Genomic DNA, 16,222 nt, shown 5'->3' with positions numbered 1-16,222 from the left:
TGCTCCTGTCCCCAAATTAAATGTTGTAGTTTCTCAGAAAGTCTGTTTTATGTTCAGAGAAGCTTGATCGTAATGCATTACCCATTTTATACAAGGAATCAGAACTTTCTAAATTTATAAGTACTATTCAAAGCTGTATTGGAGAGATTTATAGATTACAGCTACACTGTAGTTCTTGTCTTAGTGGTAAACTGTCTTGACCTAATTAGGAAAGCTAAATAAGCAGTACAAAATCAGACAATGATTCATAAGTTATAGAATTTGCATGTAAAACAGTCAGCTACTCATTACAAATGCAGAAGCAAGAGGCTCAGTGTTTTTCTTCTTCACGCTCAACTACATGTGATAAAACTTAATTCCAAGTTTCTTTTAGGTTGCCTGTGAAAGCACAGATTTTTCTACTTTAATCTTTGTGAGGAGACAGTTTGCATCTGAAAAGCAGAATTTTCTGCAATTGAAATGACATTTTATGGCCAAAATTCAGTACTACTCGCTTTAAAAACCTCATCCTTCCCTCAAGTCAGCTTCAAATCAATCAAATAGCTGTATTACTTTGAAGACTAAGTGCTCAAAAAGGAAATGATGGTTAGTGGCTGGTTTATATTAGGTCAGACAGTTATTTTGGGTCTTCACCACTTTCATATGATGATTTACTGAGTTTTAGTCTCTTTGTTTGGAAACTTTGTTTTATATAAGGAATCAGGAAAAGCAGTATATTTTGGCCTGTCTTCAGTTCAGAAACAGTTGTGGGGTTTCAACTGAATCTCAGAAGCCAGGAAAATTCAGAGAGCATACTAGAGCAAATGGGGCCAAAAGGAGGTATGGTGAGCTAGTGACAAAAAGGAAGAGCAAAGATCAAAATGTGAAACACATCTGTCATCCTCAAAAAGCAGTGAAGGTGGGGGGGGAGTTTGGGAAAAGAAGGGGCACCTGTTACTTTTGGTAGCTGGAAGCCTCCTACTGATGTGGAACTCAGACTAGAAGCCTAGTCTGAGATAAAACAGAATTTTCTCAAACCCTTCCAGCCAAAGATCCTCTGCATAGCAAGGTGTGAGGATCAGTTTACTCTTGAAATGTTGCTGCCATCTGGGCTTTACTTCTCTGTATGTTTACTCTTTCTTAGGCATATGAGCTCTTGAGACTGTCGGTAAAACACCTGGCTTAGACTTGGGAAGTACTGTCCCTTTCTTTCCAGTGCCACATGGAACCAGTTTTGCAAAGCCTAGCTTCCTTTCTTTGCTTCTTGAACTTGTACTCTGAGTAGTGTTCCCTACTGCTCTTGCCATATATCATGTTGTGGTTTTTTCTCTCCAGGCACTTATGGATCTGTGCAGCAAGTCTCCTTGTAAGAATAAAGGGACATGTGTCCAGAGTGGAGCCCAGACTCGATGTGTCTGCCCACCTGGCTGGACTGGTGCTTACTGCGATGTGCCCAATGTTTCATGTCAAGTGGCAGCTTCACAAAGGGGTAAATAAGCATCCTCTGTGCTTTAACTGAAAATGTTTCCGCATACGTCATTAATCTGTGTCTCCTTTCCCCATATGCCTGTGAATCCAGCATGCATTGGAAATCCCAGAGAGCTTTGCCTATAGGTGGTTGATCATGGTCACTTCCAAGCTAAAAAACTCTCTGCAAGGGTATTATTTGGGAGTCAAGGCTTTCTTGATTCTCCCTGACATAAGAAGCTACCTTCTACCATAAAAATATTAGAAAAGAAGAATTAAATGTTTTATGAAGTCTCAGAGTTTCAGTAATACTGTCTTACGTGGACTACCTTTTTGGAAAACACATCATCTATTTCTGCCTTTCTGCTAAATCCCAGGCAGGCCAGGTTTAAGACATACTGTCCTTGTACAAGTAAGGCATCTTGTAACTCATGATCTTTGTAAGTATTTTCGCAGAGAATACTGTCTACTAAATTGCACTATTTAGTTATATAGGTATTACCATGCCCCTCCAAAGTAGTAATTTTCTGCTTCAGATGATGCACATGTAAAAGATTTGGGTTTTTAAGTTAATTTCTTCCCGGAGGGTGGCTTGTAGCCCAGGCTGATGGAGAGTGTCATGTCACTTTCAGTCTAGGAAATCCAAACAAGCAGATTCAGTGTCAAAGGAGAAGGGTGTCAAGCTCCCCTACCTTTTGCAGACATTCTGCGTACCTACATTGAGCCTTTGTCCTGCAACAGCAGTACTTCAGATGTGTATTCACCAGCCCGTGGTAAAATAATACAGCAATACATATACTTCATGCCAGTGTTGATGCCGATGATCCAAAGGGGACAGAGCAGTGACTTCATTTGGAAGCCAGCGGTGGTTCTGACCCACTGTGATTTGAAGAGTAACTCTTCAATTTTTGAGTTTCAACTTTTCAATTCGTTGTGTCTAGCTGTATTCATTCTGGGCTGAGCTACCGACACTGGCAGCAAATGTGTTTTACGTGTTTACTCACTGTGTTTCCCTTTGTTTCAGGAGTCGCGGTGGACCAGTTGTGCCAGCACTCTGGTCATTGCCTCAATGCTGGGAACTCGCACCGCTGTCAGTGCCAGGTGGGCTACACTGGGAGTTACTGCGAGGTGCAGCTGGATGAGTGTGACTCCAGCCCTTGCCAGAACGGTGCTACCTGCCGGGATCACCTGGGCGGATACCAGTGCGAGGTAATGCACACTGGGTTAGTAGGAAGGGGTCTAAACATTTAGAGCATTGTAGTGCAAAGGAATCAAAAGAGATCAGAAACACATGCAAGTGGTTAAATAGCTTCAAAGAGGGGATAAAAGCAACCTGCACCTGGAAAGGTTTTTTATTTTAGCTGTGGCAGAAGCAGCGCTCCTGAGAGGCTTTTAAGACTGAATTAGAGATGTGATTGTAAAGAGATGTGTGATGACCATTTGAACTCCTTGCCTCTTTGGAGATGGAGTTCTTATCTTGAAAGATCTTTTTGCTCCAGGTGTGGTTTATATTAAAATGTATGTAGAATTAATTAAAGGAGTGTTGCATTCTCCCTGTTAGATGGCTAAGTATCCCTTGCCTCTCAGGGTGGGAGATGCCTTCCACTGCTGTTTCCTACAGCTGATGCAGAGAGCATGAAGACCATGAGATTATGTTACATCAACCTTCCTAAACTTTTCAGAATAGTAGAACACCTTGGAAGCTCATGCCCCGAAGGAGAGGATGAGTTTTATGTAAACCTTAAGTCAGAACTCCTAAGCCAGTCTCAGTGCTGCAGGGTATCGGGATTTGATCTCTGTATTTGGCAGGATCAAAGTCACTAAAATTCGAACATGCAGTATGCTGTTGAGTAGTCAAAACACGGTCAAGTTGTGTGCTTAAGCTGGCTGGCTGAGCAGCCCTTGAAATCGCTTCAGTTGTATAGCTACAAAGGCAGCCATAATCTGTCCCATCGAGGGTTTGTTTTGTCTGTGTTAGCCTTTCTCAGATGTCTACTAATGTATCTGTTAGGAGAAGATTATTCACACTTATTTTTATACTGGCAGTGTGTGCCTGGATACCAGGGTGTCAACTGCGAATATGAAGTGGATGAGTGCCAGTTTCAGCCCTGCCAGAATGGAGGAACATGTATAGACCTCGTCAATCAGTTCAAGTGCTCCTGTCCACCAGGAACTCGGGGTATGAAGCTCAGCAATTAAGTGAACGTTACAAGAGGGAACTTTCCTTTCTGGCTGCTGGTTTCATGACGCAGAGCCTAAAGGGAACGCATTATTTTCTTTAAAGAATGTTCCCAAAGTGCACTGATTCCCTTGAGATACATACTTTCTCTATAAAAATAAATGCTGCTTTTTTTTTTTCTTTTTTTCTTTTAAAGGAATAGGTCATGACAGTGTCCTTTGGGAATGTATGGTCTGTCTTTGGCAATGGAGACGGACTAGATTACCATTAAGGTCCCTCCCAGCATTATCTGTTCTGATACAGTAAATCCAAGGTTTCTTTTTGACTAAGATGCTATGAAATAGATAGAAAACTTGCTTAGTTCTTGCATAATTTCCAGTGTCCTTTACTTGTTCCAGTTTTGGCCCTGCATTGTCCTCTGTCCTGGAGTCTTTTGTGTAAAAGAAGTTCAGTGCCTCCAGGCTAGCTTAAACTATTTCAGCAAATTTGTGCTCTTTTATTAAGAGCTCTTTCTTTAAAAAAAAAAAAGTCAACAGTTAGATAATGGTGGCTTTCAGTAGGCATGATTCCACAGCCTGGTTGATGTTATGTTTCTTGAAACCTAAGCTTCCATTTCCCTGTTATATCTGACCTGACGGACCTGAATTCTACCTTTAAAAATATTCAGGATTGCACATTTTAACCCGTCAATGGATGGTTTCTCACTTGACTTTTTTTCTTAAGTTTATTTCTCAAGTCAGTTAAAGATTTTACATTCCTTTGAACTTACTTTTTCTTTCTGAAGTGTGTTGTCTGAATGTGGGCAAAATCTCCAGATGTGTGTCAGATAGAAGTAAATTCTTGGGTCATAAAGTAAATTTAAGTAAAATTTTAAAATAATCTAATATATTTGCCTCCTGCCTATGCATATTACCATTTCATTCGCTTTAGTGTGGCTGTCAGCACATCTTCCCAGTCTGGATAAGTTCTTATTTCATTGTAAATATCAATATATTTATGTACCAATTTCTGCATTGCCAGAATTTCTGTGTTGTACTAAAACACCCATCCTTCTTTGAGATGTTCTGAATGTACTGCTATTAGCTCTTCAGTCTTTATTTGTTGAGATGAATTACTTTTTGGATGCGACGATCTTTTTATTTTTGTAAATTAAAGTAGTTAGAAAAGATTGATATGATTACTTATGATATCGAGACTTAGCTTTTGTCCCTGGCTCAGTTTGAAATGAATGCCTTACTGATGCCATTGTAAGCACCCTCCATGCTTAGGTGAATGGCTGGACTTGCTCCGGATGAATCAACTGTATTAAGGGACAAAGCTCCTTGCTCAACCCTACCCCTCCCTGTCCCCTTTTATCCATTATGCCGTGTGCTGAAGGCAGAACCAGAGCCCAGACGGTCTCTTGAAAGGGAACCCCGTAGGGAGAGGGAGAAACTGCCATCCCCAGGCACCAAGGGAACCCCGCAGGGAGAGGGAGAAACTGCCATCCCCAGCCGGTGCCGAGAGCGTACTGGAGGTCCCCAGAAGTCAAACGGCAGGAATGGCATGCTGGCCAGGGGTCTGTGTTTTATCACAGTCGTTTTTCTGTTGGGTTTGTTGTTGCTTGTTTTAATGATGTCGCTACAAATGCTCTTTGCTGAGTTTCAGGGTTACCGCCAAGGGAAATGGATGGTGGGAGGCTCGCAGCCTTGCAAGGGCAGTGCAGGGCTCTCCGCTCAGGCGCAGGGCTAAATCGAGCCCATCTTTTTTTGGTTTTGTTTTGGTTTTGTGTTTTTAATTATGCCCTTAAATTAAGCCAGGCATGAAAGCTACTAAATACCAGTATGACCTACCATTGAGAAGAGACTGGATCTAAACCACATTGCTCCCTAGGTCTGATCTGAGGCTGGCTGAGCGCGTGGGGTATGGGTTGCATTAAGCTGGGACCTTTACCTGTTTATATCTGGGGCTGTGTGTGAAGTAGTCTTAAAACTTGATGAGCAGTGTAGGAAATGAGGCCATGACACCATATCGTCAAATTGTTGCTTTTTACTCTCTTGACAGGCCGTTTCTGTGAGGAGAACGTTGATGACTGTGTTTCGGACTCAGGAGGACCCCGCTGCTTTAATGGAGGGCAGTGCATTGACCAGATCGGGGGCTACAGCTGTATTTGTCTCCCAGGCTTTGCAGGCGAGCGATGCGAGGGAGATATCAACGAATGCCTCTCTAATCCTTGTAACCCTCGTGGAAGTCTGGACTGTGTTCAGCTGATAAATGATTATACATGCATCTGTCGTAGTGCTTTTACTGGTGAGTTAGTTGTAAACATGCTTCCAATTTCAGAGTAATATCTTGAAAAATGGTCATTCTTTCCCTTTCTGGCAGTCATGTTATCTAGTCACTTCCCTTTACAATATGTAATTGTTTCCCTACACCATGTCTCAGTTTTTAAACCAATCTTTCTTTTAAACCTTCTAAGAAATTTGGCTTCCAGAGCTGTCTCAAACAAAGGAATCTCCTGAGACACTTGGCTGCCAGGATTTTTTTTCCTGCGGTGTTTTTCTCTCCTTCATAATTTCACATATCTAATACTGGAAGTGTAACTGTTCATGTGTCAGGTTCTCCATGGCTTTTCCTTTTGCAAAGCAGCATATGAATTTTCTCTATAAATCAGTGTCATGGTATCTATAATTAGCTTTTGGCCTCCTTTTCTACTCCCTGCTCCCTTTCTTTGTTACATTGGTGTTGTGATCAGGATGGAATACTCTGTGCATAGACAGACTGTACATTCCTAGCTTAGTGATGTGATCCTTCCACAATCCAGCATTGAATCACAACTTTGCAAGAATTTCACACTGCGCAGACTTATTTCTCACTCTCTCTAGATCTCTTCTTTGTTAGTATTGCTGCTATTATGCTTTCTGCCTCCCACTGGGCATAAGTTTGGGCTAATAGTCTCCAGATGTGTCTTAACTTTCAGCTTTCCAGTTTCCATGTCAGTTTAACTTACATATTCAGTTTTCCTCCGTTAAAACCTTTCACTTTCCCTGCTTACCAGTGACCTTCTCTGCATGCTTTACCACTAGTTTTTACTCTTCTTTTTTTTCTTAAGGTTTAAAGATGCTGTGATTTTCCACTAAATCTGTGATTGTCAAATGCAAAGAAATCACAAAGACATGCATCTGAAGAATTCACGTAGTAGTTTCTGAATGTATTGCCTAGACTTGACAAAATAAGTTCCTAAAAGAGTGACATACGAGGGAAGTGGAGCCAGGCTAACTAGTGGGACACCGGTGCAGGTCATCAGATAGATTTATATCTAAGCCCCTCTGTTAAGCTTGCTTTTATGAATTATGCCTCATGTTACTTCTGGCTCTCATGGAAGGGTTGCTGGATGTTGCGACGTGGGGAGTGCAGACCTGCTGCACCCTAGGAGGGGCAGGGAGAGCTGCTGTGTCTCAGACATGAAATCTGTCTGGAAATGCTAGGCACAGAGGGGGAGCATGCTTCTTCCTCTAGCTGTTCGTCTTCTGCACATTCCACATTGACCCTTCTGCCTGGGAGGCGATGGGGTGGCTTTGCTGTGGTTTGTGACTGATAGGATGCCAGGACTTTGTGGGCTGTCCTGCCCTGTCTGCTCCAGTCTGCGAGCAGTCAGTCTTGGCTGCACATGTGTGGAGACTTCTATTAACTTTTTCCTTGGGGGTCCAAGTCATGCTTAGGTCATCCTCATCTTTTTAAAGTCTGGTGTCAGAGTTTGAGAGCTGCTGCAAATGCTGCTCAGTGCAGTGAGACCTCTCGGTCTAGCTGGTCAGTCTGAGGAGAGTCTGCTTGCCGTTCCTATTCACTCGTGTTGCATCTGGTCCCGAGGGTTGTTCATTCATGGTTAGGGTGCGATTTACCTTTGCACTCATTGAACATCTCCCCAAAAGTAAAGAAGTCTTAGGAACCCCCCAAACTGGTGGTATAGCACATTCAGCCTCTGTGCCTTGGGGGTGACAACAGCAATTTCTGTCTTTGTGCTGGGTCACACATATTCTTGAGGAGGCAGACGAGGTGGGCTCTCTCCAGTTACTCCTTGTGGATTCTAGGGTTCTGCCTTCCTCTACTGCTACTTAAGCAGCTCCTTAAAAAGCATATGTTATCTGCAGGTAAGGTGTTATCTGCCCTACCTGTTCTGAGGGAAAGGTCTCGCTGGAGTGTTTGGCTCGTTGGCTATTCAGTGGAGTGTTTTGCTTTGTGATGGCTTTTTGATACGCACACACACACATTTCTCTGCTCTCTTCTTCCCACGTCTCTACATCTCAGGTCGTCACTGTGAGAGTGTAATAGATGTGTGTCCCCGGAAGCCTTGTCAGAACGGAGGTACTTGTGCTGTTGCCAGCAATATGCCAGACGGGTTCATCTGCCAGTGTCCTCCGGTAAGTGCTGTACCCTGAAACCGAATTGCCCGCCTCAGCTGTAGAGTTTTCTGGCTAAAGTCTCATTAGTTTCACTGGCCCACTGTAGGTGAAGATTATCTTTTCTGTACTACTTGCAAAGCTGTGTCGTTGGACGCTCTTTATCCACATCCTTTAGTTTATCTACTTAGCTGGGAAGCCCAGAGCTTCCAGGTGCCCTAGGAAAGCGATGCTGCCTGTTGTTACCCCAAACAATTCTGCTGTTGAGGCAGGACAGCTGGCCTCTCTGTCTTAAACCTGCAATTAAATTTCAACAATTTTTTTGCTGCCCTGTGTTTTCTGTGCTTAGCGCAAGAATTCCCCTTGTTCATGGCTCTTCTAAGTCCATTTCTAAATATACCAGAGCCTTGTAAGTTCCTAGTTTATCCCTGAGACTAGGTCCAGAAAATCATGGCTCCTGCAAGGAGGCTAGAAGAATTATGGGGGAGAAAGGGTTTGCACATGACACCTTGCCTCCAGCCCTCAGAGCATTGAAGAATAACTTTGTGAGCCTGGTTGTTTTGCTTTGGTTTTTTTCCCTGTAGGGTTATTCTGGAGCAAAATGTGAGTTCAGCAGCCACAGTACTTGTGGACAAGTGAAATGCAAGAAGGGGGAACAGTGCATCCAGACATCTTCTGGTCCACGGTGCTATTGCCCCAAGCTCTCTGTGGGAGAGGAATGCCAGACAAACACGGGTTGTGCCAGTGCCCCCTGCCAGAATGGTGGAAGCTGCCACCCTCATTCTCAGCCTCCTTACTATTATTGTCAGTGCCCTGTTAACACCCAAGGCAGCCAGTGTGAACAGCCCGTAACTTTCAGCCCAGAGCCCCGCGGATGTTTGGATTCCCAGTGTGCGGAAAAAGCCAAAGATGGCTATTGTGATGAAGACTGTAACACTCACGCCTGCCAGTGGGACGGAGGTGACTGCTCCCTGACAATGGAAGATCCTTGGGCCAACTGTTCCTCTTCATTGCGCTGCTGGTTGCTTTTCAATGGACAGTGTGACGAGTTCTGCAACACACCCGAGTGCCTGTTCGACAACTTTGAATGTCAGCAAAATAGCAAAACATGCAAGTAAGGCTTGATCCTGAGAACGGTTTCTTTGTGTCACTAATACGTCTCCTGCTAGCACTTTCAGCAGTTGGTATGCTTCATGCCTGCTGCTTCCATCTCTTCCGTTGCTTCTGTTGCTGGTCCTTGCTCTTGCTGAAGGTTTGGCATCAAGGAGTTGCTGCTGCTTTGTGTACTCTTTGTCTGTTTTTTGAAAGAAGTTCTGGAATTTGAATGCTATGAACTAAGTTGGTAGCCTGAGCAATGGTAACGTGTTAACCTGCTTTCTGTGGAAATGTAAATAGGAGGCATTTCACCTTGTACTAGATTTTCGTAGTACTGCCTCCTATCCTGAATTTCACTCCATACCAGCAATTCCTGTATTTTTATCCCAACTGTATTTGCTGCCACTGGATGTGTTTTCCAGCTTGTTTGTCATGGCACCTCTTTCTCTTCAGTTACCTGTGATAAGTGCTACAGCTTTGCTGTGATGATTCTCCCGCAGTGATGCAGGAGGTGATATAGCTTTATCTTAGTAAACAGAGTAGACAGTTCTCTTCCACTGGTACCAGAATTGAAACACTTGTTCTTGGGGTGTTTTGTGCTTCCTACTTCCACCCTGCCAGATTGCAAGCTTATCCTGGGGTTATATTTCTTCTCCTTGTATCCTGAATGTGAATGTTATTTTACCTCAAATGATTATGAAGAGTGTAAGGCCCTGGCCCCTATACTGCAGGTATACTGTACAGAATGTGTATGTCCTATATGCTGCCTGTAACCCTTTTGCTGTTCTAGGTATGACAAATATTGTGCAGATCACTACGCAGATGGCCGCTGCGACCAGGGCTGTAATAGCGAGGAGTGTGGCTGGGACGGTCTGGACTGTGCTGGTGACAAAGCTGAGAAGCTGGCAGAAGGGACCCTAATCATTGTGGTCTTGATGCCCCCTGACGAGCTGCTGGGTGATGTTCGCAGCTTCTTGCGCACTTTGGGAACTCTTCTGCACACCAATCTGAGAATCAAGCTGGACTCCCAGGGAAACCCCATGGTGTTCCCATACTATGGGGAGAAATCAGCAGCACGGAGTCGGCGATCACTTGTGGTCATTCGCAAGCGCAGAGAGCTAGAGCAAGAGGTCATTGGGTGAGTGGATGCCTTTGTGTTCCTCTGGCCTTGTTATGCTGGTGGGTCTTGCTTGTAAGTGTCTGGGCACATTCTGGACCTTCTAGGGCTGTAGTCTTGTTTTTTAAATAGAGAAGTGTAAAGCTAATGAGCTGCAAATTCAGTGCCGGGGTGGAAACTAAACTAACTTAAAAGGCTGCAGCTTTGGCAAAAGTTTCTGTCGCTGACTTCCGTGGCCTTTTACTGTGTCTCTGCAGCACCAAGGTGTTCCTGGAGATTGACAACCGTCAGTGCGCAGAGGATTCGGAGCAATGCTTTCAGAACACAGAAGCTGCTGCAGCTCTCTTAGCTGCTCAGGCCATCAAGGGCATGTTGCCCTATCCTTTCGTGTCTGTCCAAAGTAAGTAAACTTGGGCTTGCAAAATTCATGCTTAGATTATTGATCATCATCTTAATATGTCTCGCTGTTCAGTGTGGTTTCTGGGAGCTAACTTGTTCATCCCCAGTTACAGAAGTATGTATGTGCAATATGCTTATTCTGCTCTGAGGGGACATCTGGTTAGTAAGGCAGGGCATTTAATTATGGAGCCTAGTCATTTTAATACCCGTAGAAACAGTAATATCTCAAGCCATTCATGGGCTCTAATCCATGAATTCGGTGAAAAAGGTGCCGTTGGAGAGAAGGGGTGGGGGGCATTTCTGTCTACCAGATGTTTTCTCCTCTGACAATAGGTAATCCCTTTGATTTCTGCTCCCCTCTCCCTCAGTCTGAGGCTCAGCTGCAATCTCTTACTAGATTAGTGATATCACTATTCCTAGTTGGGTCGTGCTCGTATCTTTATGTAGATCAGGGCTCTCTACACTGATGCAGGGTGGCTGTCTTCAGCCAGCAGGACTCTTGGGGAAGGAGCAAGATCTTCAGTTCAGCAGTCATATGCTGTAAAAAATATATTGAAAAACAAGATCAAGGGAAGCCAGAAAGACAGGATGTATTCTTAGAAAAGTTGCAGCAGAGCCTAAACTTCTTCAAGCCTTGCTCTAAATTCATCACAGTATAGAGACAATACACCCTCTGAGGGGAAGACTCCGAGTGAGAACACGAAGTATGTAGATTGAAGATCGTTGTCTCTGCTTTGTTAATCTCATTGTATTTTCACTGGAATTTTTAGGTGAGCCCTTGTTACCACCGAAGACCCAGTTGCTTTACCTGCTTGCTGTGGCAGCTTTGATCATCCTCTTAATTCTTCTCTTGGGTGTGATGATGGCAAAGCGTAAGCGCAAACATGGCTCACTGTGGCTCCCAGAGGGCTTTATTCTGCGCAGGGATCCTAGTAATCACAAACGCAGAGAGCCAGTTGGGGAAGATGCTGTTGGACTCAAGTAAGTTTGCATTTAGGCCACTGGTAGTGTGTTTATTAGTGTGTTAGAGGATTTTGAGAATGTGGTGTATGAATCTTTCATGAAAGGCACCTTACTCCATAGAGAAAGCTGCATTTTAAGCTAGAACTTCTTAGGCTATTTCCCTAAGTTTTAATACATCTCTTTTGGACAGAAGAACATTAATTAACTGTAATTTATAAAATCCTAGTAAGGAATCTGATCTGATTATGTTTGCTTTTCTACCACTCCGTTTAGTTCAGCAATTGGGTACTGTTTGCATCATTTCCTCCTGGAATAGGTGAGACATTTTTAGGTTGATAGGTGGCAAAGAACTTTTAATGCATCCCTCTCAATGCATTAAAGACATGACTCAGAAATAATGGAAAGTTTTGAAAGAAGAATCCTATTTATGCAGTTTTGGCTTTCCACTGAATTAACCAAGTTTGCAGTTATAAATGCATTTAATGCCACTGTTAGCTGCCTGAGATTTCTAATTTCTTGGTCCCTCTGTTTGCAAGCTACCAAACTTACAAGCATCCCATCCTTGGTCTCTGCAGCCTACTCTAAGTATCAGTAGTAGCACCTGGTCAGCCTGCAAAGTGATGTTTTCTTCTTGTTTGTTAGAAATCTGTCAGTCCAGATACCAGAGGGTAACCTGGCCGATTCTGGACCAACTGAACACTGGGCAGGTGATGGTGGACCTCAACCAAAGAGAGCAAAGGTAAGGAGCTCCAAGACTTGAATATTGCCTGAAATTGAAACTGCTGGTGAGGAAGACAGCTGTATTAGCTTCTAGAGTATGCCTCTTGCTCAAAACATCCCTTTGCTTAGGGATTTGTAATATGTAACTAATGCTATCTGAGGAGCAAATCCTTGGGTTAACACTGCCACCACAGGCCAGTAGAGAAACCAGGTAACTTCTGTTCCAGTGTCCCCTCCATACCTAGGCCCTGCTGCATCAAAAGGAAGAGAAGGTTAACGGTAGCATAATGTCTTGCAGTTCGGGCCTGATAATGTATGGTGGAAGTGTGAAACCTGAGAATGCAAAGCAGAGGTAAATGGTCATTAGCTTAAAACAAAACAACAACAAAAACAAAAAAAAAATCCACCAAAATAAATAATAAAAACCCCAAACAAACAAAAAAAACCAACACTCGGAGAACCCCAAGAACTTTCAGTGTCTTTGGCCATGTGATGAGAATTTTGAAGCAACTACTTATTTCCTGTACTCAGGCTGAAGATCAAGCCTTGCTCCCAGAAGGTGATGAGCAGATAGATCAGCGCCAGTGGACACAGCAGCACTTGGAGGCAGCAGACGTCTGTGGGAGCACGTCATTAGCCCTTACACCACCCCAAGCAGATCAAGAGGTGGATGTTCTGGATGTCAATGTCAGAGGGCCAGGTCAGTACTCTTGAGTGTCCGTGTATTCTGCCAGCCAGTCACCGATCTCCCTCCCCTCTTTCCAATGGCTGGGATTGCCAATGTTTAAAAATTATATGGAGTGTACAGTAACACCAGCAGAAATTTTATAGTAAAGGAAAGCTCATGTACGCTCCAGAAAAGAAAACTGGAGAGATTGGATCATGGTCTGTAGTACATGGAGTATCATGTAACCAGGAGAAAAAGAGTTCACTTAGCAAGCATCTGTAGAAACTACAGCTATGGGATCTCCTTTATAACAGTGCCTAAAAGATACTGTCAGAATGCCATTGGGGCAGAAATTTGGAATGCATAGTTGTTCTGGAAATTCAGAACGACTTCAGCTTCTCCAGCTGGATCACTGCAGAGATTTATGCCAGACTTCACTAAGGACCAACTTATCAGGGTTATGCCTGAGGTCTCTATTACCTGGGGTGGAAGCAAGGATAGCCTTTTCCTGAATAAGATGACTTTTGGCAGACAGTATACCCTGCTTATAGCAGTGTGTGAGACATCTGTGCTGGAACAGAGCAGCAATGGAGCAAGCTTGTTAATGATTTTTTTTTTATTTTTTTTTATTCACTGATTTATATCCTCAGCTTACGGTGATCAGCTCATTGAATTCATAACGCAACAGTGAAGTTTGAAGGAGACTTCTTTAACAGACGCAGGCTTGCTCTCTTTCAGCCTCAAATTACTAGATGCAGTAAGAATGCTCTGCTGCTTTTCATAAATGTGGCACTAAAGCTGTGTAACCTGGTAAGGGACTGGGTGGGTCATCTGGTAATAACTGATTCCTGTGTTCTGAGAGCAGAGAGTTGACCAAGAACTTTATCCTGGCTGGAAGTGCTGCAAGCATGGCTCTTGTTCATATGCGGAGAGGTGATTCTGATGATATTGCTGCAATTGCTTTTTATTGGATTTTGTGGGAATATTTCCATGCAATTTAATGATGACTGGACCCATTCTCTCAGTTCCCTTCTATTGTCTTTTCTGCTCATTGACCCGTTAGCTCTCCTAAATGCAGAGCACAGGGAAGGAGGGATTTCTGTGTAACGAGTGTGAGAACATAAACCATCAGTTTCTGCCAAATTTAAGCTTTTCTTCATTTCCCCTATTGAAGCTTCTAGTTGTGTGGCAGGGTAGAAGCTTTTCAAGTGCAGGCAATAACGTTCTTAAGACTTCGGACTGCTTATTTTCAAGTTTGCTCAAAGCTGTGTCCAGCGATAGCAATGGACTAATGCTGACCTGTGAGTTGCTGTCCTGCCATTTAGATGCAACTGTGAAGCTTGCAGCAAGCTGCTGTAAGCTGTCCCCCTCTGCACCATCAGAAGCCAGCAGCTGAGTTACTGTCTGGGGAAGAAATCATTTTAAAAGCCTGAGAAGTCTTAGAGTAATGGGTTAGTAAGAAGGGGTAGGATTCCTCACAGTTAATGTAGGCATTTGTCTGCCCTGGCCACCTTCCTCTTCCTTTGCAGGCAGAGGGAATAAATAGGCACTTTTGAGGGGCAGTTCATCTCTGTCTCAAGCAGAATTCATCCTGAAGACTAGATGGCTCACACTCCAGTAATGGTTCACTGCCCCTAATTACAAAGGGTGTTGAGGCTGACTGACTTGGGTGCAGGTGTCTGGGCTGGAGCCATCTGAAACTGGGTGAGTTAGATCCTGGCCACAGGTCCAGGTGGCAGGTAGAACAGCAGAGGTCTTTTCTAGAGAGAGGAGAGGCAAGTCGAAACGCCTCGGTGTACCAAGGGATTGTTTCCTCTTTTAATCCAAACCTTCTGTGGTCTCTCGAGTTTAGAGGGATCCAAGAGGTCCAGTCTCCTACAGAAGTATTACCTAGAGACTTTGCCAGTGGGTTCTTTACATCCCAGCTTTCAGTATATTGTGTCTGTATGAGTCCTTCAGTTATACCTATCTGGTGAACTTCTGGCGTTACCATCTCACTCTCGAGTTTTACATTTACTCTGGGGCTGTCTTCTTGAAAGACAGCAAACAGAAGGGGTTTTTTATAAAATGCTGCTGTCACCTTTGTCTCCCCATGCTGTTCTTTCTCTCTGTCCCCCAGAGTGGCGGGGACATTCTTTTCACTGGAGTTATTGTGAGTGTGTAACCAGGGTAATGCAATTACAGGCATAACTGGTAACACCACCTATAATTAAAACTGATGAACTGTCCCTGTTATATGCCCCTCTTTTTCGGTTACTAAAACTTCAATGGTTCAGACTGGAATTTTCCATGCTGTGTGTCTGCCTCCAGCTGGATCCTTTTGGGTTCTTTTCCAGCTATTTCAGAGAACAAGCTGGACGGAGGAAAAAAGACATTGTGTCCCTGGCTTTTTTTTCTAGTAGTCCATCAAGTACTTAATTGTGACGGTCTAGCTGGATGTGCTTTTTGCTAGCCTCATAAAACTACCCGTGTGTGGCCAATTTACAAAGCTCTGAAAAGAGCTGCACCTACCTGAGAGACTTTTTGGAGGGTGGCAGCTAGTTTTTCCAAGGATTTAATGCATGCTATAGCTGTGTCCGTATAGAGCGCCTAGGCTTGATCTGTCCAGGACAACTGCAGTGATTGAGGAAGCGAGACCTTTCCTGCGAGTGTTTTTCCCAGGGCTGTGGTGCTGGAGAAAAGGAAAGCTCCTTTCTGTGCCCCGTCTCTCTGCTCTTTGTGTCGGGGCAGTATGGAGGAGACCACAGCCTGACTTGAATACTGAGAAGTATTCATTTGGGACAAGGAAGCAGAGCCAGCAGTGGGAGGGAGAAGCACAAAAGGAGGTATAGCCTTGGACGACAGGCAAGAGGGTCTACAGACAGGACTGGATCTTGGAACTGGACCCAGGCCCATATGTCAACGCTTCACCGCCGTCCAACAAATCCTGAGAAAGTAGCTCAGTGAAAGCCCATGTGTCCTGTGGTTGTGAGCCACTAGGAGGAGCGTGCATGCTGCTGCTGCCAGCCTGGCTGGGGAGGCCACAGCCCTGATCTCTGCTGGTGCTCCACACCGTTCCCTGTGGTAGAATGATGGTTTCTAGAATTTTACGAAAGTTTTGGAAGGGCTCTAAAAAGGAGAGCCAGAAAAGCCTGGTGATCAGAATTTGGGAAATGGGTCAGGGCGTTAGAGCTCTGTATATTATTTTCAACAGGAGATCATCACCTTGTTTATATGCACAGAATCCTAATTCTGCCATGCAGCTTCCTGCGAGGCTC

At 44.1% G+C, this 16,222-nt stretch overlaps 1 protein-coding gene across 1 annotated transcript in view; it reads left to right on the top strand.

Moving 5' to 3' along the window:
* NOTCH2 (notch receptor 2) overlaps window positions 1-16,222 on the top strand; it is an 85,948-nt gene that overhangs the window by 64,571 nt on the left and 5,155 nt on the right. Inside the window, exons 19-29 of the mRNA XM_074151774.1 lie at window positions 1,315-1,468; window positions 2,471-2,655; window positions 3,493-3,625; window positions 5,669-5,914; window positions 7,913-8,025; window positions 8,589-9,118; window positions 9,890-10,237; window positions 10,474-10,616; window positions 11,386-11,596; window positions 12,221-12,317; window positions 12,830-12,998. Coding sequence (XP_074007875.1) covers window positions 1,315-1,468; window positions 2,471-2,655; window positions 3,493-3,625; window positions 5,669-5,914; window positions 7,913-8,025; window positions 8,589-9,118; window positions 9,890-10,237; window positions 10,474-10,616; window positions 11,386-11,596; window positions 12,221-12,317; window positions 12,830-12,998 — 2,329 coding nt within the window. The remainder of the gene's footprint in view (window positions 1-1,314; window positions 1,469-2,470; window positions 2,656-3,492; window positions 3,626-5,668; window positions 5,915-7,912; window positions 8,026-8,588; window positions 9,119-9,889; window positions 10,238-10,473; window positions 10,617-11,385; window positions 11,597-12,220; window positions 12,318-12,829; window positions 12,999-16,222) is intronic.

This window comes from Numenius arquata, chromosome 8 (assembly GCF_964106895.1).
Source record: "Numenius arquata chromosome 8, bNumArq3.hap1.1, whole genome shotgun sequence".
Taxonomy (NCBI): Eukaryota; Metazoa; Chordata; class Aves; order Charadriiformes; family Scolopacidae; genus Numenius; species Numenius arquata.
This window is presented reverse-complemented; position numbering and strand designations above follow the sequence as displayed.